We start from the raw sequence: 24870 nt of genomic DNA on the forward strand, positions 1-24870 counted from the left end.
CATGTTGACTGGATGTCACCTCCCCCATTTAAATGCTGGTGTGCAGCCATGTGCACCCCAGTTACACACTCCTGGAGTTGCATACCCTTCTCCTGCTTGGACCCATGGAGAGACCATGGATTGCCCCTAGGGCCGGAAAGAGGAGACGGTCTAGTCTTGCCTTAGCAGCAGCTACCGGAGAGCCAATGTTATGAGCCTGCGTCGAAGCAAACCCTGGAGAGGGGTCACTCCTGGGACGAGGTCCAGTGTCAGAACAAAGGAAAGGAGGGCCATTAGAGTTCCAGGAAACCCTAGGGTAGCCGCAAGACCTTCAGGAACCCTTCCAGCACTTGCCCTCTACCGTGAGTTGCGCCACGTTTTCCTCAAGAAGGCCACCACTGAATTCTGGTACGTTGTGGCTGGCACCCAAGAGTGCAGACCCCGACTAGGACTCCAGTGAGGAGGAAATTTCCCAGCAAACCCAGGATCTCTTTCCCACACGAGTCTGAGGAAGTGATGTCTCCCAACACCCAAGTGGACTCCCACCAAGACAGTGCTGGGAAAGGACCTCTGCCAGTGAGTGGTACGTACTATCATAGAAGATTCGGGTTGGAAGAGACCTCAGGAGGTCATCTAGTCCCACCCCCCCGCTCAAAGCAGGACCCAATCCCCAACTAAATCATCCCAGCCAGGGCTTTGTCAAGCCGGGCCTTAAAAGCCTCTAAGGATGGAGATTCCACCACCTCCGTAGGTAACCCATTCTAGTGCTTCACCACCCTCCTAGTGAAATAGTTTTTCCTAGTATCCAACCTAGACCTCCCCCACTGCAGCTTGAGACCATTGTTCCTTGTTCTGTCATCTGCCACCACTGAGAACAGCCGAGCTCCATCCTCTTTGGAACCCCCCTTCAGGTAGTTGAAGGCTGCTATCAAATCCCCCCTCACTCTTCTCTTCTGCAGACTAAATAACCCCAGTTCCCTCAGCCTCACCGCGTAAGTCATGTGCCCCAGCCCCCTAATCATTTTTGTTGCCCTCCGCTGGACTGTCTCCAATTTGTCCACATCCTTTCTGTAGTGGGGGGCCCAAAACTGGATGCAGTACTCCAAATGTGGCCTCACCAGTGTTGAATAGAGGGGAATAATCACTTCCCTCAATATGCTGGCAATGCTCCTATTAATGCAGCCCAATATGCAATTAGCCTTCTTGGCAACAAGGGCACACTCATATCCAGCTTCTCGTCCGCTGTAATCCCCAGGTCCTTTTCTGCATAACTGCCGCTTAGCCAGTTGGTCCCCAGCCTGTAGCAGTGCATGGGATTCTTCTGTCCTAAGTGCAGGACTCTGCACTTGTCCTTGTTGAACCTCATGAGATTTCTTTTGGCCCAATCCTCCAATTTGTCTAGGTCACTCTGGACCCTATCCCTACCCTCCAGCTTATCTACCTTTCCCCCCCAGCTTAGAGTCATCTGCAAATTTGCTGAGGGTGCAATCCATCCCTTCATCCAGATCATTAATGAAGACGCTGAACAAAACCAGCCTCCAGGACAGACCCCAGGGCACTCCACTTGATACTGGACGCCAACTAGACATCGAGCCGTTGATCACTACATCACTACCCATTGAGCCCGACGATCCAGCCAGCTTTCTATCCACCTTATAGTCCATGCATCCAATTCATACTTTTTCAACTTGCTGGGAAGAATACTGTGGGAGACCGTATCAAAAGCTTTGCTAAAGTCAAGATATATCACAACATATTTTATATATATTATAACATAATTGTATAAGGGAATTTAACAAACTTCGTCTCTCCTCTCCCACCACTGTGCTCAAAATGGCATCTGCACCAGAGAATTTAAGCTGTACAGCTGCTATGTTTCTGAAATATTCATATCCCACAGCCATCAGCCTCACTGAAAACTGCTTAACCATCTCCAAGCTCGCCCCAGGCTTTGAAGGTCCTACAGGAATGATAGATCTGTTCAGGCCTCATTTTGAAGTCCAGCCTGGACCCAAACCCAACCCACGAATGTCATTTTCAGAACGGACTCAGTTCAAACCTGACCCTTCCTCCCTCAACCCTGTGCCAGAGCTGCTGCTGCCTTGTCCTTGGGGCCGGCCTGGTAGGGGCTTCCCGTGCCCATGATCTGTCAGTATTGCAGCAGCCGACTGCCACTGCCTTACTGTGCCGTGCACGCTGCGGAGAGGATCAGAGCCGACCAGACCTGACCGAAGGGGTTGGGTTGTTTTTAGACCTGTCCAGACTCTTGCAGTTGGGTCCAGGTCAGGTTGCAGGGCTCCAGGAGTGGTATCCAAAATTGAGGAAAGCATCACGAATCATTGCTTCGGAGACTGGAATTAGTACACCTACTACTTGTTCCGCAGCTCCGGCACCCGGTGCACCACAGCCGCCGCCTTCCCTCATCCCCAACAGGACATTGTCAGTTTCAGAACGTGGCAAATCTCTGAGTCAAGAAAAGGAAGACGAGAGAGGAAACATCAGGGTACTTTGTCTGAGTCCCAGAAGAGGGATAAGAACACAAGATGGAGGAAGGCCTCCTTGTGGAGAGAGGAGAGAGACTTGGCAAGGGACAAAACTGAGAAAGAGAGGCACATGCAGAGGCAGCTGCTGGAGTTGATGCACAAGCAGACAGTCATGCTGGAGAACATTTTGGTACTGTGGTCCCACCTGTTTCCTGTAGGCTGTGGAGAGCCATGCGTGCTGAGTAGCAGTACCCTTCTCCAAGCTCCAGCTACAGACAATTCCCTCCATATCCCAACACCCGGAGAACAGCGGATCCTGGGACCCAACTTCGCTCCTGCAACTACAAGCAATAGTTTCTCCCCTCGCCATTCTACATCCCTAGGTGAGAACAGCAGGCAGAAGCCCCGCACCTGTGCATGTTTGGACCACGTGAGCTACTTTGGCACTGTTATGGTCCATAAAGTGTGCATTGTTTATATTGTGATTTACATTCCACTGATTTCACATGTGCACTGTTACATTCAGTGAAGTGTTTTATTTGCCCTGTTTGATGTTCAATAAAGGTTATTTCTGATGAAGGTTCCGTGGTTTAGAATTACATGTAGGCCATCAACACAGTAAAATGCCCGTTCATAAACCATTGCACACAGCATGCAAAAGCATAGTAAACTTCCATTTCATACACTCCTGCTAGTGGCTAACACAGTCTGTACACGGTGCATTTCAACATCTGAGTTCCTAGCCTTGAAGGAGGCACACTGGCCAACCTGCCCCCATGGCCCTGATGATTTGCTGGCGTGCAGAAGCAGCTTCTCAGGCTGTAACTTTCCAGAGGTCTCTGCCCCTTTGCGTCCCACCTATCAGTGAGGTGCTGTCTCTTACCCTCTCAGATGGTGGCAAAATACACCAAGCAGCTCTCACAGAAGGTAGATATTTCTCATTAGTCTCCAGCCTCATCGCCGGGCTCCTGCACATCTCTTAGTCTTCCAAACACATGCCCCGTTGTCACTCTGCAGCTTTTTCTCCCAGGATGATGCTGGGAATCACAGCACCATTAATGTCCATAGTGGTCCTGGGAACAAAGGTACCCGTTGTAATTGAAGAAAACAGGGCTTAGCTTCTAAGGGTCCTGGCACCACAGACCTTTCCAGACTCCCCCCATGTATTAATGCTGGTGAACCTCCCACAGTGAACAGCCTTGGAGAAACCCCTTTCTACCGATGAACTCTGAGGTCTGATGTCGGGGGCAAAGAATAGGCACATGGGTCCCACCGGTGGTCCCAATACAATTTGGGAACCCCAGCCTTGAAAATCCACTAGTAACTTCCTGTGTGTTTGACCCCAGGCATCAGTGTCCTCTCTAGGAATTTCCCCCTTCCCTGACAACCGCCTCAGCAGTTGATCTGCCAGCACCCAAGTGGTCAGCTACAGACATGAAGTTGGAGGTGGTGAGCAAATGGTCACATGCTTCTCCAGGTCGGTGTGCTGTGGCTCCAGGGTGAGCTCTGCACAAATCTCTAGGAAAGTGGCCTTTGTCATCCTGAAATCCTGCTGCCACTCCGCATTGCTGCCCTTTTCCAGCAGTCAGGGCTCATTTCCTGAGCCCAGAAACGGCACCCTGAGAGAAGCTGGTCTAGGAAAAGGCCATCCACAAGCAGCTGTTTGATTTCATCCTCCACCACTCCTCTCCTCTCGGCGGCATGGTGGTGACACCTAAAGTCACCCAGCTGCATGACTGCAAATGCAAGTGGGACGACCTCTGTGCATTCACGGCTGTCAGGATGGTTGCAGGCAGCAGTGTTCCCTCCGTGCCAGGTGACTTTTCAAAAACTGTGCTGGCTTACAAGGGACAGATGAATCGTGGGATGCCAAGAGAGGAACCATGGGAATTTGCTCCTTTGCTCCCAAGTTCCAGAATTCCAGTGGCTTCACAATGCCCTGTGATAAAAATCCCAGGCTGTCCAGAGCCCAGCAGCTGCGCAGTGCATCGTGGGACACCTGCCCAGAGCGTTGTGTGCTTATTTAAAAAGCAAAACAAAAAATGCAGTGCCATGTGAATGCACAGATTCCTAGGGAATTTGGATACAGCCGGCTGTGTGGACACACTTATTTCAGATTAGTTATTCCACAAAAACCTTCCTGGCTGGACAAGCCCTGAGTCAGTGTGTTCCTTCCCCCAATCCAAAGGGAGGGATGTGGGGAGTGGTGCTGTGCTGTTAGAGGCTGTCTACTGCATGAGATGTGAAACTGACCATTCCAGCCTTGGTGTCCTGGGTGTATTCCATTCCCTCCCCTGAACTCCCTCTGGAGTTCCTCAGATACAGCGTTGCTCCAGTCTCAAACCACGCTGCTGTCCTGTGTTCCACCCCAGAGGCAGCCATATTGGAACTGATGCCTGTACGTGGATGGCTGTAAAGGCCTTGGAGATCTGTTGGGTTGAGGAGTGTGGCGTTCGGAGTAGGGGCCTTGGGACCAGAAACTCCTGAGCTCTCACTCAGACGTGCCCCCAGGTTCTGATTTGTACATCTCTCTCTCTGGGTTTCCCTGTCTGTAAATTAATCTAATTCTGACCCACTCCTCAGGGCTGTGAAGAGGGGGAAGTGTTCAGGGGGGCATTTGTACAGCACCATCTGGGACTTTATGGGCAAATAAAACCCTGCCCAAGGGTCTGGGTCTGAAATAGACACTGCATCGCAAGCGGGCTTGGGGAAAGGAAGGCTCATGGCTGTGCACACATCCTGCTAGTTCCCCCAGCATGGGGCTGCTGCCTGGAAGGTTGGGGGCTGAGACTCAGGCCAGTGCGTTAATGGCCACCTGCTGTTCCTTGTTGTAGGCAGCCTTCCTCAGTCAGAGGGGGCTGGTGGAGGATGACTTCCTCACCAAGGTCCTGGAAGGCATGGCGTTCGCTGGCTTTGTGACAGAGAGGGGTGCCCCATACCGAACAATTGACCTGTTTGATGAGGTAAGAGGTGATTGGGGGGGCAACTCCCCCCCTTCCCTTCCCTGGCTGGCAGCCCTGCATGTCTCTGTCTCTGGCACTAACAGCCCTCAGTAAATAACCCAGGGCCGCAGAGCATATCTGAGCTCCTGCTTTCCCCTCCGAGGGACTGAGGTGTGAGCCAAAGACATCAGGGGAGCAGCCTCTGCCTGCTGGCTGCAGTGTCCTGCATGGTCCGGGAGGAGCTGGGGCAGGCCTGGCACTAAGGAGCACCGCCAACACGGCACCCGTGCTCCCACGCAGGAGGCTGCCCCTCATGCCTCTCCTCCACCCTCAGCTGGTCGCCTATGAAGTGAAGCGGATGCGTGCCGAGGAGGGGAGCAAGCAGAAAATACTGCGGCACATCAAGGAGCTGGCAGAGCAGCTCTATAAAAACGTGAGTGCTGAGGGCTGGGCTGTGGGGTGTCTGGGGTAGGAATAACATGGAGATGGGAGCCTGGCACAAGGGCAGGGCCTCCCTCTGAGCAGGGTCAGGGGCCCCCACTGAAGGAGGGCCTTTCTCCCTTCATCTCTGCAGACTGCTGCATGCCCAGTGCAGGAGCCTCTTCTCCTTGGGGTACATTCCACCCCTATGCCTCAACTCTCGTCCGCTGGCCACAGCTGGAGGTGGCAGAGGGGTAGATCGGTGACCGTTCTTGGAGCTGGCCCAGGTGGAATGTGGCCTTGTGGTTTGAACTGTCAACCCATTGCCTGTCTGGTTCTTTCTGATTTGGAGGGACCCTGCATGCACGGGGGGAAGGGTGTTCAGAGTAATTCCTCCCCCAGGTGTCCCAATTGATCTGGAGGATCTGGCCAACCACCCCACCAGCCTTCAGACCGAGGGCACCCTTCTGAGACGGCCTTTAGAGCACGACAACACTGCCTTTTGTGGCCTAGGGTCACTGTCGGACTTGGGAGGGCACTGCCCTGCTGCAGAAGGCTGAGCTCCCTACCTGCCCAGCATGTCCAAGCTCTCCTGGCCCCACTTGTGCTTGGGTGTTCACTGTCTCTGTGTCTCTGGAGAACATAGAGCAGCTGGGTCTAAGCCGGGCAGTCAGCACCTGGTGCTGGAGGGCTCCTGGTTTGTAATGTGTGGGAAGGGCTTGGCCTTGACGCCATGTGCAGTTCCCCAGGGAGATCCTGCCTGGGAGCCTCGCGCTCCCTGTTCGAGGGACACAGCATGGCAGGTCTGCCCTGGAGAGTAACTGGCGCCCCTTGCTGGAATAGGAGAACCCATACCCCGCAGTGACAATGCACAAGGTGCAGAAGCCCACAGAAGGCTGCTACCTGCGCCTACACCAGAGGCCTTTTCCCCGCTTGGACGAGGGGACAGTCCAGTGGATCATCGACCAGGCCACTGCCAAGCTGCAGACAGCCCCGCCGGCTGTGAAGGCGGAGAAGAAGTGTATGGTGCCATCGGGACCCCCCACTGGTATGTCTCCCAGGAAGGGCACAGCCTCACGGCAAAGGGCCACACGAGGGGGAAGTTTTGCCTCAGCGCTGCCAGGTGCTCATCTCAGTATGGGCACCGCTGGCCTCTCCGCTGGCAGCTTGGTTGGATTTCAAAGCCTGCAGCAGGCCGGTGGGCCTGGGGTGGAGAAGGCTGTAGGGGTCTGTCAGCTAGGAAGGGCTGGAGAGACCGTTCTTACGTGTGGCTGGGATTCCCCTCAGCCTTGAGCTGAGGCAGGGAAGGTGGAGGTCAGACAGTCCAGCCCAAAGTGCCTCGAATTGGGCATCCGAAGTCCGTGGACTCTTCTGAAAGGGTGAGCCTTGAGCTGCAGGGCCAGCATTGCCTGGGGAGGCGAGCAGCTTGCTCTGCATCTCTAGCTGTGCCACCTCAGAAAACCATTCGCTTCCGGAACAACATGCTTCGTGTGTTAGAGTGGGAGCAGGAGTCAGGACTGCTGGATCCTGTTCCTGGCTAGGCCCCTGACTTGTCATGCCCTGTGGCAAGTCACTGCACCTCTTTGTGCCTCAGTTTGCCTATCTGTGGAATTGGGCTGCTGCCCAGCACTCCCTGGGGGTCCATGCCCCTGAGGCTGCTCATCTCCACCGTAGCCAGTTGGGCCGTGCTGTCCACTGGAAAGGGAGCAGGGGAGACCCACACAGGCGTCAGAAATACTCAGCCCCAGAGCAGGACAGTGAGATGGGCTGGCTGTGCAGCGTGTCTCCCTAAGAGGGGGACAGGCCAGCCTCCCCCTACCTACTCCTGCAGTATAGTGACTGGCGACTTTCTCCCCAGCTGCCATTATGGAGCGCAATGGCAGTGCCCTGGCCAACAGCGCCCGCCGCCTGGAGGTGGTCAGGAACTGCATCTCCTATGTCTTCGAGAACAAGATGCTAGAAGCCAAAAAGGTGAGGGCTCAGGGAGCTGGTGGTAAAGGGGCAGGTGTGTGGAGAGACAGGACACCCAGCCCCTGGCTGCTCTACATCTCTGCTGTCCCATCACACAGAGGCTTAGAGGAGAGAGCTTCCTGTCTGCATCCAGTCCTCCATCTGCCTAGGCTGCCCCACGCCGCCTCACACGCTCGTCTTCAGCATGCCTCTTGCCCAGTGTGCCACGGAGCCTGGCTACCTGCCGCACTTAACCAGTGTGGGCTGGCAAACCTGGAATGCTGTGGCCACTGTCTGTTTCTTCCCCCACCTGGGACTGGCCTCTGGAGATGGCCAAAACGGGCTGGGGTCCCGGGCAGTGAGAGTTCGGTGCTGCTGCATTTAACTCTCCAGGGTGTGGGTTTGCAGGGTGGGTCGTTGTGGCACAGGGGGCTCAGTGTGTCGCCTCTGGCTGTGCTGACCACCACAGGGTGGGTGGGTGGATTGTCTGCGAGTTTCCAAAGCATCAGGCCTTGCAGCAGGCACTCTATATTCTACATCCATCTCCAATTGCTACCAACTGCCCTCCAGCCTGTAATCCTCAGCAGGGCCTGGGCTGGAAGCTTGGTCTTGTCGCTGTACTCTGTGCTCTTCCTCCTGCAGCTGCTTCCAGCTGTGCTAAGGGCCATGAAGGGCCGAGCAGCCAGACACTGCCTGACCCAGGAGTTGAACCTGCATGTGCAGCAGAACAGGGCCGTACTGGACCACCAACAATTCGACTTCATTGTCCGCATGATGAACTGCTGTTTACAGGTACTGCGCAAAGGGGCTGGCCGGAGCTGCAGCGAGGCGAGGGTTCACCAGGGCTGCTGCCATCACACCCTTGGATTCTTTCGGGGGGCTGGTGCAATCTCCGGGATGCTGGGGAAGCCAGCACAGCTCTGTCCTGGAGGGTACTTGGGGCGGTGTGTGGGTGGAAGTCTACAGCTCTGGGGGCCCTGCGGCGAATACCAGTTAAGCCCTCTCCAGAGTTGCGGGGATGAGGTTTGGGGGGCAATTTTGGGGATCTGTAGTTCTGGGGCCTTACAGTGAATGCCCCTTTCTCCAGGGCTGTGTGCTAATCTCGTCTCTCTCCCCCCCGCCCCAGGACTGCACTGCCATGGATGAGCATGGGATTGCAGCAGCGCTTTTGCCACTAGTCACTGCTTTCTGCCGAGTAAGTATCCGGTGCAGCCTGGTGCGTGCCACAGATCCCGGCAGAGCGGCCCCGTGTCTGCCTGGCTGTAACTGCGGAATGACTGGCTGCCAAAAGCAGCACTGAGCTGTGCCGCTCCTGGGGCAGTTCTCTGAGGGGGTCACCCCACAGGGGCTGTAGCTCAAGCAGGCAGGAAGGCTCCACTCTGCCTCCTGCCTCCGTCCCATTGGGCCCCAAACCCTTTTGACTCGAGCCTGTCTGAGGGGCCTTGCACTAAGGCAGCCCTGAGAGGCCGTGGTGCAAGGAGAGACGTCAGCTCTGCATCCACTGGCCTCGCTTCTCCCAGCCCAGAGGTAGCCGCTCGGGGTATAGCTACAATGCAACCAAAACCTGCAGCGGGCCTGTGCCAGTCGGGCTCACGGGGCGTGGGCAGAGGGGCTGTTTTGTTGCTGTGTAGACTTCCTGCTCGGGCTGGAGTTTGGGCTCTAGGATGCTGTGATGTGGGGGGGGGGGGCCCTAGAGCTTGGAGGTCTACCCCACAAGTCCGAGTCAGCTGGCATGGGCGGGCCAGCCGCCACTTTTTCATTGCAGTGTGGACAGACCCTGTGGGGCAGCAGGGGCTCCCTGTCCGGGAGACATGGCAGCAGTGGCTGGGCCTCTCTCTGGCGCTGCTCGTCTCTGGGCTTGAGAACGCAGGGAGGGCCGTGGCACCCAGCTGCAGGGTGCTCAGACAGCTTGGTCACAGAGGCCAGGGAGTGTTGATCTTGATTCCCTCAGTCTCGCAGGAGCAGAGCTCAGGAGTGTTTGCTCCCCGACAGCAGAGGTGGTTTGCTGTGGCATTAATTGGGCACGCAGAAGGGGCAGTCAGTGCAATCTTGCTTTGTGCAGGGAGGGGCCTCCGTTTGTGGTGTCGCTGGCTGGCCAAGGGCACTGCCTTTCCCAGCTAGAGCACAGCATGGATTAGCTGGGGAAGGGCTGGCATACTGGAGGCATCTGTGCTGAGACCCTCTTTTCTCTCTGCCCCCCAGAAACTGAGCCCGGGCATCACGCAGTTTGCCTACAGCTGTGTGCAGGAACATGTAGTGTGGACCAACATCCAGTTCTGGGAGGCCATGTTCTACTGCGACGTGCAGAACCACATCCGAGCCCTGTACCTGGAGAGCAACGGGGAGAACCACGTGGATGAGGTGATGGGGCGGCAGGAATACCAGCCCCAGGCTGTCCTGGCCCAGCCTTCCTCGTAGCTAGTGAGGAGGCAAGAACTGGCCTGAAGGCACAGGGTCTGGGATGTGACCTGGCTTGGGGCTCCTGGGGAGAGATGGGGGTAGGAGCCCCTGATGAGAGCAGGTGCTTTGCTGCAGACGCTGTGTGGTGGGAGCTGGTACACAGGTTTCCCGCTCAGGCAAAGGGCTGATCTGTCCCCCTGCTCCATTAGGAGGGCAAGGAGGGACCTCAGGAAGAGAAATCTGCCCTGGAGATTGCATCGGAGCAGCGGCGGCTGTGGCCTACCATGAGCCGGGAGAAGCAGCAGGAGCTGATCCAGAAGGAGGAGAGCACAGTCTTCAGCCAGGCCATCCACTATGCCAACCGTATGAGCTACCTGCTGCTGCCCCTCGACACCAGCAAGAACCGGCTGCTGCGCAGCTCGGGGCTGGGCGACGTGGAGAGCGTCAGCAACAGCTTTGTCACCAACAGGTAGCTGGCCGGTGGGCAGTGTGTGGGAGCTGCCACTGAAGGATCTGGGTGGGGAGGGGCGGATTGAAGCTGGCATGTGCTGCCAGGCCCTGGAGCTGGCGGGCTGTCCCGTTTGTGGGTGGAACTAGTGTTTTGTATGTGTGGGCCTGGGGTTCAGTCTTCGCCCGGGTGCCCGGGAGAGCAAGGCTGTCTGGAGTGTGGGAGAGAGCTGGCATGTGCTGCGTGGTCAGGCTCACTCCCAGCCGCGTCTCCCTGTGTTAGCATTGCCGGCAGTGTGGCCGACAGCTACGACACGGAAAGTGGGTTTGAGGATGCCGAGAGCTCCGATGTGGCCAACTACGTGGTCCGCTTCATCAACCGCTTCGTGGACAAGGTGTGCACAGAGAGCGGCGTCACCAACGAGCACCTGAAGGGGCTGCACATCATGATCCCTGGTAAACAGCTTGTCCAGCGCAGGGGGGCCTCTGGGGGAGGGGGCTGGGTTTGTAGCCAGCGCTTTGCTGCCGTGAGTCCCCTCCAGAGCAGGGGAGGGGTGTGCTCAGGCACTGCCCACCGAGGGTTCAGCTCCCCCAGGAGGAAGTGGAGAGGCTGGCAGAGAGGCTGCAGTAGGCCCGTGTTCTCAGTCTCCTGCTGTCCGGGGCCTGCAGCCGGGACGGGACACTCCTGCCCCGTAGGGTTAACTCTGCATCTCCCTTCCTCCTCAGACATCGTGCAGATGCACATAGAGACTCTGGATGCTGTGCACAGGGAGAGCAAGAGGCTCCCTCCTATTCAGAAGGTCTGTATTACCTTGCTGCACAGGGGCATCCCCTCCCTTCTGGGTTTCACCCCCTGTGCCCCGCACCATGGCTGAGGGAGCCTGCAGCGTGCAAAGGGATCCCTCTGCCTGCACAGGCCTCCCTTGTGAGGCAGCTGAGCTCAGCTGTGTTGAGTTGGGAATAACCCTGTCTGCCGTGGAAGGGAGGGGGCCCAGTGGGTCTCCAGCAAGAACTGAAGCAGCTCCATTTTGGGGCTCAGTTGTGAACCTCTCCCCAGCCATCATGGCTCTGTTGGGGGGCTGGCCTGTCTCCCATGGCTTTCAACCCTCCTCCTGTTTGTCCCTGCAGCCCAAGCTGCTGCGCCCCAGCCTGCTGGTGGGCGAGGAGTGCGTCATGGAAGGGCTCCGTGTGTACCTCATGCCCGACGGACGTGAAGAAGCTGCCGGAGGGAATATTGGGGGCCCCCCACTGCTCCCCGCAGAAGGAGCCATCTTCCTCACCACTTACCGCATCGTTTTCAAGGGCACACCCTCGGACCCGCTGGGTGAGGACCCTCCCTCTGTGCTACACTCTGCATCCCCTGCAGCCTGGTGGGCCGGTCCCCGCACTGCTCCTCGGGGCCTCTTCCTGCCTGGCAGACCAGACGTGGGAGGTGGAGGATTTGCCGGGACAGGGAGGAATCTATCCTGGGTGGGGTGTCTGAAGCCCTGCCCTGCTGCCGACTGGACTGGGGGGGGAGGCTTCTGCTGTAGGGGGCTTTTTGCCTTTGCTGAACCAGAGCCCAGCACCATTTAGAGCCAGCAGGAATCTGGGCTGGTGGATGGTTTTTCCCTCAGTGGAGCTCTGAGAATGGGCTGTGGCCAGAGCAGGGGCTTACTCAGAGTACTGCAAAGGAATTCCCTTTTACAGGGGAGGGGCTGTTTGCCCATTGGTCTGGGGAGAGGCATTTGCCAAGCAGGCCCCCCTTTGGGCCCAGTTTTACTTTCCGGTCCCCATATGTAGCTCCCGCTGCCTTGGGCTACAGGCTGATTCTGCCCTGGAGCAGCAAGCGCAGTCCCAGAGCTACTGGGGAGCAGGTGAGGGCTGCATGTCCCAGCCCATTGGCGGCCTGAGCCAGGTTGAGACGGTATCCTGCATGTGGCTAACGTGTCCCCTGTTTCTCTCCATGGCCCCAGTGGGGGAGCAGGTGGTGATCCGGTCCTTCCCCATTGCCTCATTGACCAAAGAGAAGAAGATCAGCACCACGGTCCAGACAGATCAGTTCATCCAGGAGGGGCTGCAGCTGCGCTCATGCACATTCCAGGTGAGATGAGCCCCCCAGCACTCCTGCCAGAGACACTCTCCAGGCAGAAAGCTGGACTCTATTCCCAGCTGCTGCTGGTCTTCTGGGGCTAGGAGCACAGACCTCACCAAACTGCTGTGTTGGGCCCCAGCTGGGACCTGGGCCCTGCAGACCGTTTCTGGAGTAGAGGGGTCACTGACCTCCTGGGCTTGTCATAGAATATCAGGGTTGGAAGGGACCTCAGGAGGTCATCGAGTCCAACCCCCTGCTCAAAGCAGGACCAAGCCCCAACTAAATCATCCCAGCCTGGGCTTTGTCAAGCCTGACCTTAAAAACCTTAAAGGAAGGAGAATCCACCACCTCCCTAGGGAACCCATTCCTGTGCTTCACCACCTTCCTAGTGAAAAAGTTTTTCCTAATTTCCAACCGAAACCTCCCCCACTGCAACTTGAGACCATTACTCCTTGTTCTGTCATTTGCAACCACTGAGAACGATCTAGATCCATCCTCTTTGGAACCCCCTTTCAGGTAGTTGAAAGCAGCTATCAAATCCCCCCTCATTCTTCTCTTCCGCAGACTAAACATCCCCACTTCCCTCAGCCTCTCCTCATAAGTCATTTGCTCCAGACCCCTAATCATTTTTGTTGCCCTCTGCTGGACGCTTTCCAATTTTTCCACATCCTTCTTGCAGTGTGGGGCCCAAAACTGGACACAGCACTCCAGATGAGGCCTCACCAATGTCGAATCGAGGGGAACAATCACGTCCCTCGATCTGCTGGCAATGCCCCTACTTATACAGCCCAAAATGCCATTGGCCTTCTTGGCAACAAGGGCACACTGCTGACTCATATCCAGCTTCTCGTCCACTGTAACCCCTAGGTCCTTTTCTGCAGAACTGCTGCTGAGCCACTCGGTCCCTAGTCTGTAGCGGTGCATGGGATTCTTCCATTCTAAGTGCAGGACTCTGCACTTGTCCTTGTTGAACCTCATCAGATTTCTTTTGGCCCAATCCTCCAATTTGTCTAGGTCCCTCTGTATCCTATTCCTACCCTCCAGCGTATCTACCTCTCCTCCCAGTTTAGTGTCATCTGTAAACTTGCTGAGGGTGCAGTCCATGCCATCCTCCAGATCATTAATGAAGATACTGAACAAAACCAGCCCCAGGACTGACCCTTGGGGGGACTCCGCTCGATACCGGCTGCCAACTAGATATGGAGCTATTGATCACTCCCCGTTGAGCCTGACGATCTAGCCAGCTTTCTATCCACCTTATAGTCCATTCATCCAGCTCATACTACTTTAACTTGCTGGCAAGTTGTGTGGCTTTTGGGCTGCTGCATGCCTGACTGGCCAAATGCAGCCATCAGGCCAGGTGACTGCAGGTCCCAGAGCCAGCTGTGGCCTGGCTGAGCATTGCCTGCTGGGATCTGTAGGCTCCATCGCAGAGAAGGGGATAGAATTTGCTGTCCTGTCCTGGACCAATGGTAGTGCTAGGGTGTGATGTCTCACGAGCCCCATGTGCTCTGCTGACATACAGGATGCTGAGGGGCGCAGGAGCTGAGCTAGACCCAAGCCAGTGAGCTTTTCCAGGCAGTGCTGCAGCCATGGAGCAAGGCGTGGGGTGTCTTTCCTACTGCTTATTGCCCCTGTGCTGCTTTAGGCATGCAGGGCTGAAAGGCAGCATCCCCTCCTCCAAGGGCTCAGGGGGAGGGGTCCCGACAGACCAGTCGGGTTTTCAGAAATGTTAACTGCCAGAGGCATTTGGTAAAAGCTGGTCACAAGTCTCTGTAGGAGAATTTGGGGGTGCTGCCTCCAAACATGGCTGTTACCACGCAGTACGTGGGGCATACAGAGCAGACAGTAACACATGGAAATCGCTGAAGTGTAAATCTTTATTTCCTTTTCACGTAGGATTAACCTGCTTCAGGTGGCTCTTCCTGTAGGATGTAACAGAAGGGACCAAGTAATATGCAAAGCCTTTTCAGAAAGCTCTTGGATTTCAGTGTCTTGTTTATACGAGTTACTAGAAATGTTATAATGCAAATAAGTTAATGTTGTGCTATTTCAAGGAGCATTGGTATACCCTGGCAGCTTGAATCAATTTAGGATTAGGTCACTTACGACACGTACTCGGCGCGTAAGGCCAGTATTCTCAAGTAAGGGGCAGGTGCGTTGACACAGCCTTGTCCCAGTTCACTGCCTTTGCATGCTCCTGTACAAATGAGAGGTGCTGCTCTGCACCTGCATCGCTGGCTGCTGCACCTTGTTGGGCAGTCACGGATATTGCCTGCTGGTACCGCTGGCAGTGCTAAGAGCTGTGGCACCAGACCTGTCCTCCTGTGACTGACCCAGTTTGTTGGGAGGACGATGTGACAGGTTTTGGCAGCGGGCCTTTCTCCAAACTCCTGCCTGGTAGTGAACTCTGTGTATATGGAAATAAATAGCATAATTTCTTAGGGGTAGAGCTTCTGATGACCACAAGCGTGTGACCAAAACGGCACTTGCTTTGTCAGTGCTGTGGACCTTTGGCAAGCCATACATCTTAGAAATAAACTCTTCTGTGGTTTTCACCTTCTGTGAGTCCAGGTCTCCCTGTTCAAGGTGTGTTAGAAGCTGATGGTGTCCTTGAAAAACTTTCCATGCGACCTTCTTGTGTCCAGCAATAAAAGAAGTAGCATCTCACGAGTCAGGGCATGAAATGGGAGTGGTTTTTCCAGAGCAGCAGGTTCATATTGTAGCTTCTCACAAATGGCAAGGCTAGGAAAGTACTTTGGTTCCTTTGTGCCAGTTTTCATCCAAAGCTGCTTACATGTCTTTGTGCTATAGTGAGCAGCCAAATATAAGCATATCAGTGTCCCCGGCTGCAACAACCGTGCTAGACACCATGTAGAATCTTTCTTGTCTGTTTCTTGTTGATGATCATACAGCTGATGGCTATCGACTGTGGCTGCAAAGCACCATAGTTCAGCCTCATCCTGAAAGCCACCAGCCGGAATGATGATTTTATCAGGTGGTGCTTGTCATTAGTTGCTCAGGTAAAAGTATTGCGAAGTCCTCCTTATTTTCTGGAAGCCCAGCGAAATGCATCCAGATATTTGGAAGAGACACGTATCTGCATTCTACCACTCTTTGGATGGGCCTTGTACTTCTTGAGTGTGTTTGCCTTCAACACCCTTACTAGATCCTGGTGATACCTGCACAGGTCTGCTCCAGTCTGAAGTACTGTTTTTACAAATGTGTCTGCCGAATCTCCAGATGGTTTGGCTCCGGATGGTTTTCCCTTGTCAAAACTCCTTGAGCACTTCAGCTGGTAGTTGATATATTACTGTGATGCAGGTGGCCCCCCATCTTGCATAGTTTGCATGGTTGTGATGCTGGTAAATCAGGTGTCAGCTCTTGGCAAGACTGTAGGTGTCAAATGAGCACTGAGCAGCTCAGCTGCATGTTAATATTGTTTGAGATAGGCATTGACTTTAATATATGCAGCAACTTACAAGCGTTTTATAATCTTACTTTTTTTGCCTCTGTCTTCACGAACAAAGTCAGCTCCCAGACTGCTGCGCTGGGCATCACAGCATGGGGAGGAGGTGGCCAGCCCTCTGTGGAGATAGAGGTGGTTAGGGACTATTTAGAAAAGCTGGACGTGCACAAGTCCATGGGGCCGGACAAGTTGCATCCGAGAGTGCTAAAGGAATTGGCGGCTGTGATTGCAGAGCCATTGGCCGTTATCTTTGAAAACTCGTGGCGAACGGGGGAAGTCCTGGATGACTGGAAAAAGGCTAATGAAGTGCCCATCTTTAAAAAAGGGAAGAAGGAGGATCCTGGGAACTACATGCCTGTCAGCCTCACCTCAGTCCCTGGAAAAATCATGGAGCAGTGATCAATGGCTGTCTAGTTGGCAGCTGGTGTCAAGTGGAGTGCCCCAGGGGTCGGTCCTGGGGCCGGTTTTGTTCAATATCTTCATAAATGATCTGGAGGATGGTGTGGTTTGCACTCTCAGCAAATTTGCGGATGATACTAAACTGGAAGGAGTGGTAGATACGCTGGAGGGCAGGGATAGGATACAGAGGGACCTAGACAAATTGGAGGATTGGGCCAAAAGAAATCTGATGAGGTTCAATAAGGATAAGTGCAGGACCCTGCACTTAGGACGGAAGAACCCAATGCACAGCTACAGACTAGGGACCGAATGGCTAGGCAGCAGTTCTGCGGAAAAGGACCTAGGGGTGACAGTGGACGAGAAGCTGGATATGAGTTAGCAGTGTGCCCTTGTTGCCAAGAAGGCCAATGGCATTTTGGGATGTATAAGTAGGGGCATAGCGAGCAGATTGAGGGACGTGATCATCCCTCTCTATTCGATATTGGTGAGGCCTCATCTGGAGTACTGTGTCCAGTTTTGGGCCCCACACTACAAGAAGGATGTGGATAAATTGGAGAGAGTCCAGCGAAGGGCAACAAAAATGATTAGGGGTCTGGAACACATGACTTATGAGGAGAGGCTGAGGGAAGTGGGATTGTTTAGTCTGCAGAAGAGAAGAATGAGGGGGGATTTGATAGCTGCTTTCAACTACCTGAGAGGTGATTCCAGAGAGGATGGTTCTAGACTATTCTCAGTGGTAGAAGAGGACAGGACAAGGAGTAATGGTCTCAAGTTGCAGTGGGGGAGGTTTCGGTTGGATATTAGGAAAAACTTTTTCACTAGGAGGGTGGTGAAACACTGGAATGCGTTACCTAGGGAGGTGGTAGAATCTCCTTCCTTAGAATTTTTTAAGGTCAGGCTTGACAAAGCCCTGGCTGGGATGATTTAATTGGGGATTGGTCCTGCTTTGAGCAGGGGGTTGGACTCGATGACCTCCTGAGGTCCCTTCCAACCCTGATATTCTGTGATGTCTGTATCCCATGCTATAAGGTTATGTGTAAGTTTTGATTTATAATTGTAAAAATGTCTGCTCTGAACTTGGTTCCCTAGCCCATGAAGAAGCACTATCAAGACTAAATGGGCCATTGTAGGACAAAAACTTTGTTTGCCCCATTCACCCAGGGTCTATAAAATCATGACAGGTGTGGAGACAGTGAACAGGGAAGTGTTGTTTACCCCTTCACATGACACAAAAGCCAGGGGTCACCCAATGAAATAAATAGGCAGCAGGTTTAAAACAAACATAACACAGAGTCAGCCTTTGGAGCTCGTTGCCAGGAGATGTTGTGAGGCCAAAAGTATAAATGGGTTCCAAAAAAGGACTAGATCAGTTCCTGGAGGACAGGTCAGTTAATGGCTGTTAGCCAGGATGGTCAGGGATGCCCCATGCTCTGGATTTCCCTATACCTCTGACTGCCAGAAACTGGGAATGGGCGACAGGGAATGGATCACTCGATAATTGCCCTGTTCTGTTCATTCCCTCTGAAGTGTCTCACACCAGCCACTGTCAGAAGACTGGATACTGGGCCTGATGGACCATTGGTCTGACCCAGTCTGGCCACTCATATGTCCTTGTAACCAACGCGTTATCTAACCAGTCACTTTTTTTTTTAACAAAACGAAAAAAATGCCATCACCATGACTTCTGGGGCAGTTGTACTCTAACTACAAAGCATTATGTGCTATAAAATACTAAGCATGCAAGAAAATAAGCAAATGATTTCACGTATTAAAGGAAAAACAGCCTTCTGTGTAACGATTAACTTCTAACATTATGATATCTAGGTGACTAAATGCTATAAAAAGTTCAGTATTAGGGCACAACGGGTATTAGAACCATGTGTCTTCTCTTTTTAGTTCTTAAAAGACAGTAAAGGAATTGTGCCAAACTGTTTGATTTTGCTGACAAGTTCATGCCGATGGTGCTAGTATCTCAAATGTTTCTGGTGAATTTTGGCAGCCGTATTTGCAAGTTGGAGGGTCTAAACTTCAGAATTCAGCTTGCTAACCTCCATTTTTGAAATCAGGAGGATCAAATTATATTAGAAAAAGCCAGGCAGGACATGGCAGACAGGCTGTTTCTGCGGCTGCGTGGGTTTTGTGTTTGTACAGGTCTGTAAGTCTCCCTGTGGTGCATTATGGAGGGGAGCGCACGTGTATAAGATTCTCAGACACAGCGTTTTACAGCTTTGAGGGACAGTCAAGCAACAGGGCAGGGATGTGGGTGGACCAGGGTGGTCCTGTTGGTGTTGGGGGGCAGATTGTGGTATCACCCCACACCATTTGCCTTCTCTCAGACTTCCATTCCTGCTGGGTTACATGAGAGCCATTGACCCAAGAGCCATCCTGGGATACTGGGTTGGAAGTGGGGGTGCAGGGAGAAGGTTGGGTTGAGGGAGAAGAGCAGCTGCAGAATGCCCAAGTGTGGGGCCTTGGGGGACGGTAAGCTGACCACCTCACGTTTCCAGTGTTCATGCAGCCCTCCTCTCTGGTGTGTATCTGGAGTCAGGACGGAGTGCCACAGGTGGGTAGCCCTGTCATGCCAGCCCTGCTCCAGAGGGTAAGCTGATATTGAGGTGACGTCTGCTCCCTGGCTGCCCCATGGATAAACAGCTCTTTCCCTGGCAGTTGGTATCAGCCCATGATGCAATTCTGAGCCCCTTCTCGGAGTGGAGCGGAGCAGGGAACCCATCTGTGCTGCGGTTCCCCCTCCCGTCCAGCCTGAGGGGCTGCTGGAACCCCAGGCAGTGGCCGGTTTCTATGCTTAAGGGAGGAGGCATGTTCCTGTGGACAGAGCGCTAGGCCGGGGTCTGGGAACTCCTGAGCTCCAACTCGACTTATTTGACCTGTAGAATGGGGTCGCTGTACATCTCCTAGCTCCCAGGGGTGTTGTGTGCTCTCAGTGCTGCAGGAAACGGGCCTGCCTTCATTCTGGGGCTGAACTGTCCACCTGACTACACTGCTGTTTGGGTGTGGAGCCGGGCAGCTGGGGCCATGAGCAGATCTCTCAGCCTGCCCTGGGAGCGGGGATGGCAGCACGGGGACATCGAGTAACCATCCGGTAGAGTCTGTGAAGCCACTGGGGGCGTGGGACAAAAGTAACCATCAGTGTCAGACTGGGTGAGCAGGAAAGCGGTGAGTGCTCTGGCGGGCTGGTCCCAGGCACACTGCTGCAGGCTCTGCTCCACGCTGTGTGCTAAATGTGCTTCCCCTGGGGTCCTGGCCCTGATGTGGGTGGGGGAAGGCCCTCCTCCCAGTGGCAGTCTGAGCCCACTCTGCTTTCCCCACAGTTGCTGCGGATCGCCTTCGACGTGGAGGTGGCTTCAGAGAGCGCCGAGGTCTTCAGGAAGCACCTGCACAAGCTGCGCTATCCCCAGCACGTACGCGGCACCTTCGCCTTCACCGTGGGCCAGTCGCCCAAGCAAGCCATGCAGCCCAAGGCCAAGGAGAAAAACCCCTCACTCAGGTATCGGAGGTTCTGTGCCCCCTCGCTGGGGAGTGGGGACCTAGGCCACCCCACGCTGTGATGGGACTGAGCTGCCAGGGAGCGTGAGACCCAGGGCATTCTTTGGGTCCCTGTTTGAAACCCCCAAGGAGTCTCCTCTGCCTCTCTCCAGGACTGGGTTCTTGGCTCACTGGCTCCAAAGCTTTTGCAGCCCAGGGACAAGAGGCCAGGATTAGACTGCAGTCACGTGCCTCGACTCCTGGCCTGGGCTCTCCGAGGCAGCGGGTCCAGCCCTGAGCAGAAGGGAAGGGGGTGGCGTAGGGACCCCTTCTCAAACCTGTGAACCAGCAGCGTTAACTGTCGGGGGAATCCCCTTGCTGGTCTAATCCCAGCCCTGCAGGAGGGTGGGCAGCGCTGGGGATGATGAGAAGATCCTGTGCATGAGGGGGCCCTGTTTTGTGCCACCCGCGTTCTGTGACTAGCAAGTGCTGTAGCTGCTGGTGGTCTGGTTGCTGCTGCGTTGGGCTTGGTGCTGTGTGACGTCTAAGCGTCTCTCCTGTGTGTTTGTGACCCAGCTCCCAGCAGGTGACCGATATGTTCCAGGGCCTGGCAGTGGGTGTCATATCCCTTGGGCACCTTGGCCATTCATCCACGTAAGACACCTTCACACTGGACAGGGGCTTGCAAGGTGGCACTGGCTCAGGCTCTAGCCTTCACTGGTCCCAGTGGTTCTTCCTTTCACCCACTCTGCATGCTAAGGGCTTTGGGTCTTCCCTTGTGGTGTTCCCTTCCCTTCCCTTCCCTCTCCCAGGGCTTCGGACTGGGCTGCAGGTTTAACCCCACCTTTGCCATCATGGGACAGGCTGGGCTGCAAACTTGATGCCTCTCTCCACCATTATGGTACAGGCTGGATTAGGGCCCAACCTCGCTGCGGCCATATGGTCTAGATGGAGGGTTTAGTTCCCCATATGGTCCCAAGGGGACTGTGCCCACCCCTGTTTGCAGCTGCTGTGGAGGTGAATCGTGGAAGTGTTTGTCCATCTGCACCATGCCCTGTGCTGGGGGCCAGTCGTGTTCCTTTGTCTCCGAGCCCCGGGGCAGCCTGAGCTGGTGGCCACAGCAGTAGGGTTAGGTGGGTGTAGCACTGACATTATTTGGACCCTCTTCGTGTCTGCAGCTGCATCTTTGGGCACCTGATCTGCACTGCAGCTCGGAGCCCCCAGAGCCTGTCCTGTGCCCTCCTCCCAAAGCCCTGCTAGCCTGCGGGAAGCGTCCGCTCCCTGCGCCCCAGGCCCCGAGGGTGCTGGGCTGCTTCTGGGGAACTGGCAGCCTCTGACAGCTCAGTCTGTAGCCAGCAGCCCCGTCTGCTGTGGAGAGGGCAGCGCTGGTGCTGCCCAGCGCCATCCTGAGGGGAAGGATGGGCCCGGGGCTGCAGGGGGCTAGCCTAGGATGGGGGAGACCCAGGTTCAATTCCCTGCTTCACCCCAGACATCCTATGTGAGCTTGGGCAAGTCTGGCCTCTGCCTCGGCTCCTCACCTGGCCTATAGGGATCAGAGTGGTGCTTGGCCTCACAGGGGGTGCAGAGAGTTAGTCGGTGCTCAGATACGAGGTGGCGGGGCCAGACCAGCACCTGAGATAGCCAGTCCTCCGCCCCCGTTGACGCTCCTGTCAAAGCTGATCCAGGATCTCCATATGGCCCTGAGGCTGGGGGCAGCAGGTGTCCTTCAGCTCTGACTGATTCCCTGCCCAGTCTGACTCTGAGGGGTCCAGGCACCTCTGGGTTTCCCCCTTCATCCTGATGCGGTCGGGGGAGTAGGAGTCCCTAGTAGGAGCCGACTGGTCTCTTGGCACCCATCTCTAGCCCATGGTAACTGCCTAGCCATCCTGTCCTCCTGGGTGGGAGCCGTGTCATGGTGGTCCCCAGTCTGCTGGAGCTAGGGAGGGTAGTTTCCCCTGCCCCTCCATGGCAGGGTTAGTGCAAGTATGTCTGTGGGTGGCACCAAGGGACGCTCCTGCCTCTGCTTTGCTGATGGTCTAACTGAGTGTCAGGGTCTCTCCCTCTCAGGCTGGGCTGGGGGAGGTCTCTGGAGCCCCCCTCTGGGGGCAGGGTCCCTGTGGCCGCACCATGGCATGTCAGGTCTGGGGCTGGTACTACGTTGGCCTCACGCTCCCCTGCTCTCATTCCAGGACGCTTTCCAAGAACCTGGTGAAGAATGCCAAGAAGACCATTGGCCGCCAATACGTGACCCGCAAGAAGTACACACCACCTGCCTGGGAGCATCGCAGCAGCCAGCACTTCCAGGAGGACGATGAGGATGAGATCTCAGGTTGGGAGCTTCCCTGGCAAACAGGCTGCCTCCTGTGTGGGCAGCCGGGGGCGGGGGCCTTCTTGGGGCAGTGCCTCGTGGGTGAGCATTGGCGTCTCAGCCTGTCTCCTTAGCTCTGTGAGCACCCAGGAGCTGGGGTCTGCCCTACAGTATGAGGTGGCTTGGCTTGGTCACCTGCTGTCACTCGCACAAGCGCAGCCCGGCTCTGTCCCCCTCTGGGGCCAAGCCACAGAGCTGCTGCAGCCTGGGAGCTCAGAACCCAGCCGGGCGGTTAGATCAGCCAGTGGAGGCTCTTGCTCTTCAATCCAGAGGCTCCTGGGTTCAGTCCCCAGGGCGCCTGGCCCGTTCCTGAGTGTCCCATGACACTGGCACCCCGGTATGGAGCAGCTGTGCCCTCACCTTCCGTCACTGCTGCAGCAAGGCCAGGCCTGGGGTGCATCAGACTGTGCCCTGGCCCCAGTCTCCCTCTCCCCCTGCCGGGGCTGTGGCCTCCAGAGCGACCTGACCCCGCCTCTTCCCTCTGCCTGAGCAGTGTCTGAAGAGATAGACAGGAGCACCCTGACCCCCTCCACTATCATCAAACCTTCAGACAAGATGACCATGAGCCACCTAGTAGAGCGAGCCTGCTGCCGCGACTATCAGAGGATGGGGCTGGGCACACTGAGTAACAGCCTCACCCGTTCCAAGAACGAGCCCTTCCGCATCTCCACGGTGAACCGCATGTACGCCATCTGCCGGAGGTGGGTACCTAACATGGGGGGCATCTGCCAGAGGTGGGTACCTGGGTTGGGGAGCATCTGCTGGAGGCGGGTACCTGGCTGGGCAAGGCTGGCGGGTACCTGGCGCATGGACAGCAGGCTGTCCAGGGGGCAGCCCCTTCCTCCCTGCTGCGCGATTCCCCTAGTGTGGCATGACATGGCATATGGCCTGTGCTCTCTCCTGCAGTTACCCCGGGCTGCTGATCGTCCCGCAGAGCATCCAGGACAACACCATCCAGAGGATCTCGCGGTGCTACCGTCAGAACCGCTTCCCTGTCGTCTGCTGGAGGAACTCCCGCACCAAGGCCGTGCTGCTGAGATCGGGGGGACTGCATGGCAAGGGCGTTGTGGGCCTCTTCAAGTCGCAGAACACCCCTACTGCAGGTACCTGCCTCTCTGTGACGGGGGGGCGCTGCGTGTGCCTCCGGGGAACGCTCCGTCTCCGGTAGCAACGTGCCGGCAGCACCCCGGCCGATAGGTTCTCCCCCAGCGCGGTGATTGTGTGTTGCTGACACCCTGGCTGTCCTTGCAGGCCCGTCGCAAACAGACTCCACCAGCCTGGAGCAGGAGAAGTACCTGCAGGCAGTGATTAACTCCATGCCGCACTACGCTGACGCCAGCGGGCGCAATACGCTCAGCGGCTTCACCTCTGCGCACATGAGTAGCGCAGGTAAGGAGGCGTGGGTCAGACCTCAGCCATGGGGCCACAGCACAGTGGCGAGAGGAGGGAGCAGGCTGGGCATGCCCACTTCCTGGGCTGGTGCTGTCAACGGGCCTCTGGCTTTGGCGTCCTTCCAGCTCAGCCAGGGAGCCGGGCAGGGCTGTGCTGTTGCGGGGGGGTTCTGCCCGCCCCAAAGTGCCCCCTTAGTGCACCTCTTTGGGTTCATAGTGGGCTCTGCTCAGCTCCTGCTCCCTCCTTTCCCTGTGGGGCCCAGGCACTACCAGTGTGGGGCAGGTCTCAGAAGGCCCTAAGCTCTGGGGCTCCCTTACAAGTGCTGGCTGACTTGAGTCCTTGCACCAGGGCCACCCTGGGGGCTTTGGGGCGGGTTGGGGATGGCAGGAACGGATTCTGTAAGCAGCGACCTGTCCAAGCACCTCCTGGCCGCACTGTGCCCGACGGGCAGGGCCGAGAGCACCCAGTTGCTGGGGCTTTGAGCGGCATATTCAGGTGAGTCTCATGCCCCCTGTTCCTTGTCCTGCCTCTGCCTCCCTCCTCCTGCTGCTGGGAGAGCAGGGCTGACCCAGCGCCCTGCATCCTGCACCAAGCTCCATCCCCATTCGTCGCCTGTCTGCACCATCCCACACCCAGCGCAGCCCAAGCTATGGCCTGGGACCAGTGAGGTGAGGGAGCCATTGGCCAGACTCCTCCACGCCTCCCAGTCTGCCTTGGAATGAGGGTGGGGGGGCTGCAGCCCACTCTGTAGGGCCAGACATAGCTGGGAGCCCCTCCGACCGCGCATCCTGGCGAGCTTCTGCTGAGTGGAGGGGCGGTGGGCAGAAGGTAGCCTGGAGCAGTGTGGGGAGAGGCTCCAGCGAGAGTGGAGGGTGTATCTGCTTTGGGAGAGGGGATGGGGCAGAGCTGGGTGGCGCACCCAGGGAGGGCATGTGCGGTGCATTGTCTGGCAGCAGGTGACCAGAGCCCACTGCTCGAGCTGCCTTGCAGCGTGGGACCCTGCCCCATGCTCCGGCCTCTGGCTCATCCCTGCTGTGGATTCCAGCCCCGGGCGCCGCCTCTTC

At 56.0% G+C, this 24870-nt stretch overlaps 1 protein-coding gene across 6 annotated transcripts in view; it reads left to right on the forward strand.

The window, feature by feature from the left end:
• Window positions 1-24870, forward strand: part of SBF1 (SET binding factor 1) — a 155540-nt gene that overhangs the window by 118715 nt on the left and 11955 nt on the right. For 5 of the 6 annotated variants that reach the window (XM_084611204.1, XM_084611205.1, XM_084611207.1 and 2 more), the window contains exons 12-28: window positions 5297-5425; window positions 5739-5837; window positions 6668-6872; window positions 7683-7795; window positions 8417-8566; window positions 8901-8969; window positions 9977-10135; window positions 10384-10643; window positions 10905-11077; window positions 11348-11421; window positions 11750-11945; window positions 12577-12704; window positions 19893-20068; window positions 22236-22375; window positions 22908-23115; window positions 23321-23517; window positions 23666-23803. In XM_084611204.1, the coding sequence (XP_084467330.1) occupies window positions 5297-5425; window positions 5739-5837; window positions 6668-6872; window positions 7683-7795; window positions 8417-8566; window positions 8901-8969; window positions 9977-10135; window positions 10384-10643; window positions 10905-11077; window positions 11348-11421; window positions 11750-11945; window positions 12577-12704; window positions 19893-20068; window positions 22236-22375; window positions 22908-23115; window positions 23321-23517; window positions 23666-23803 (2614 nt within the window). The remainder of the gene's footprint in view (window positions 1-5296; window positions 5426-5738; window positions 5838-6667; window positions 6873-7682; window positions 7796-8416; window positions 8567-8900; window positions 8970-9976; window positions 10136-10383; window positions 10644-10904; window positions 11078-11347; window positions 11422-11749; window positions 11946-12576; window positions 12705-19892; window positions 20069-22235; window positions 22376-22907; window positions 23116-23320; window positions 23518-23665; window positions 23804-24870) is intronic. The other variant, XM_084611206.1, reaches the window with a different exon arrangement.

This window comes from Lepidochelys olivacea (genome assembly GCF_965140295.1).
Source record: "Lepidochelys olivacea isolate rLepOli2 genome assembly, chromosome: 1".
Classification (NCBI taxonomy): Eukaryota; Metazoa; Chordata; order Testudines; family Cheloniidae; genus Lepidochelys; species Lepidochelys olivacea.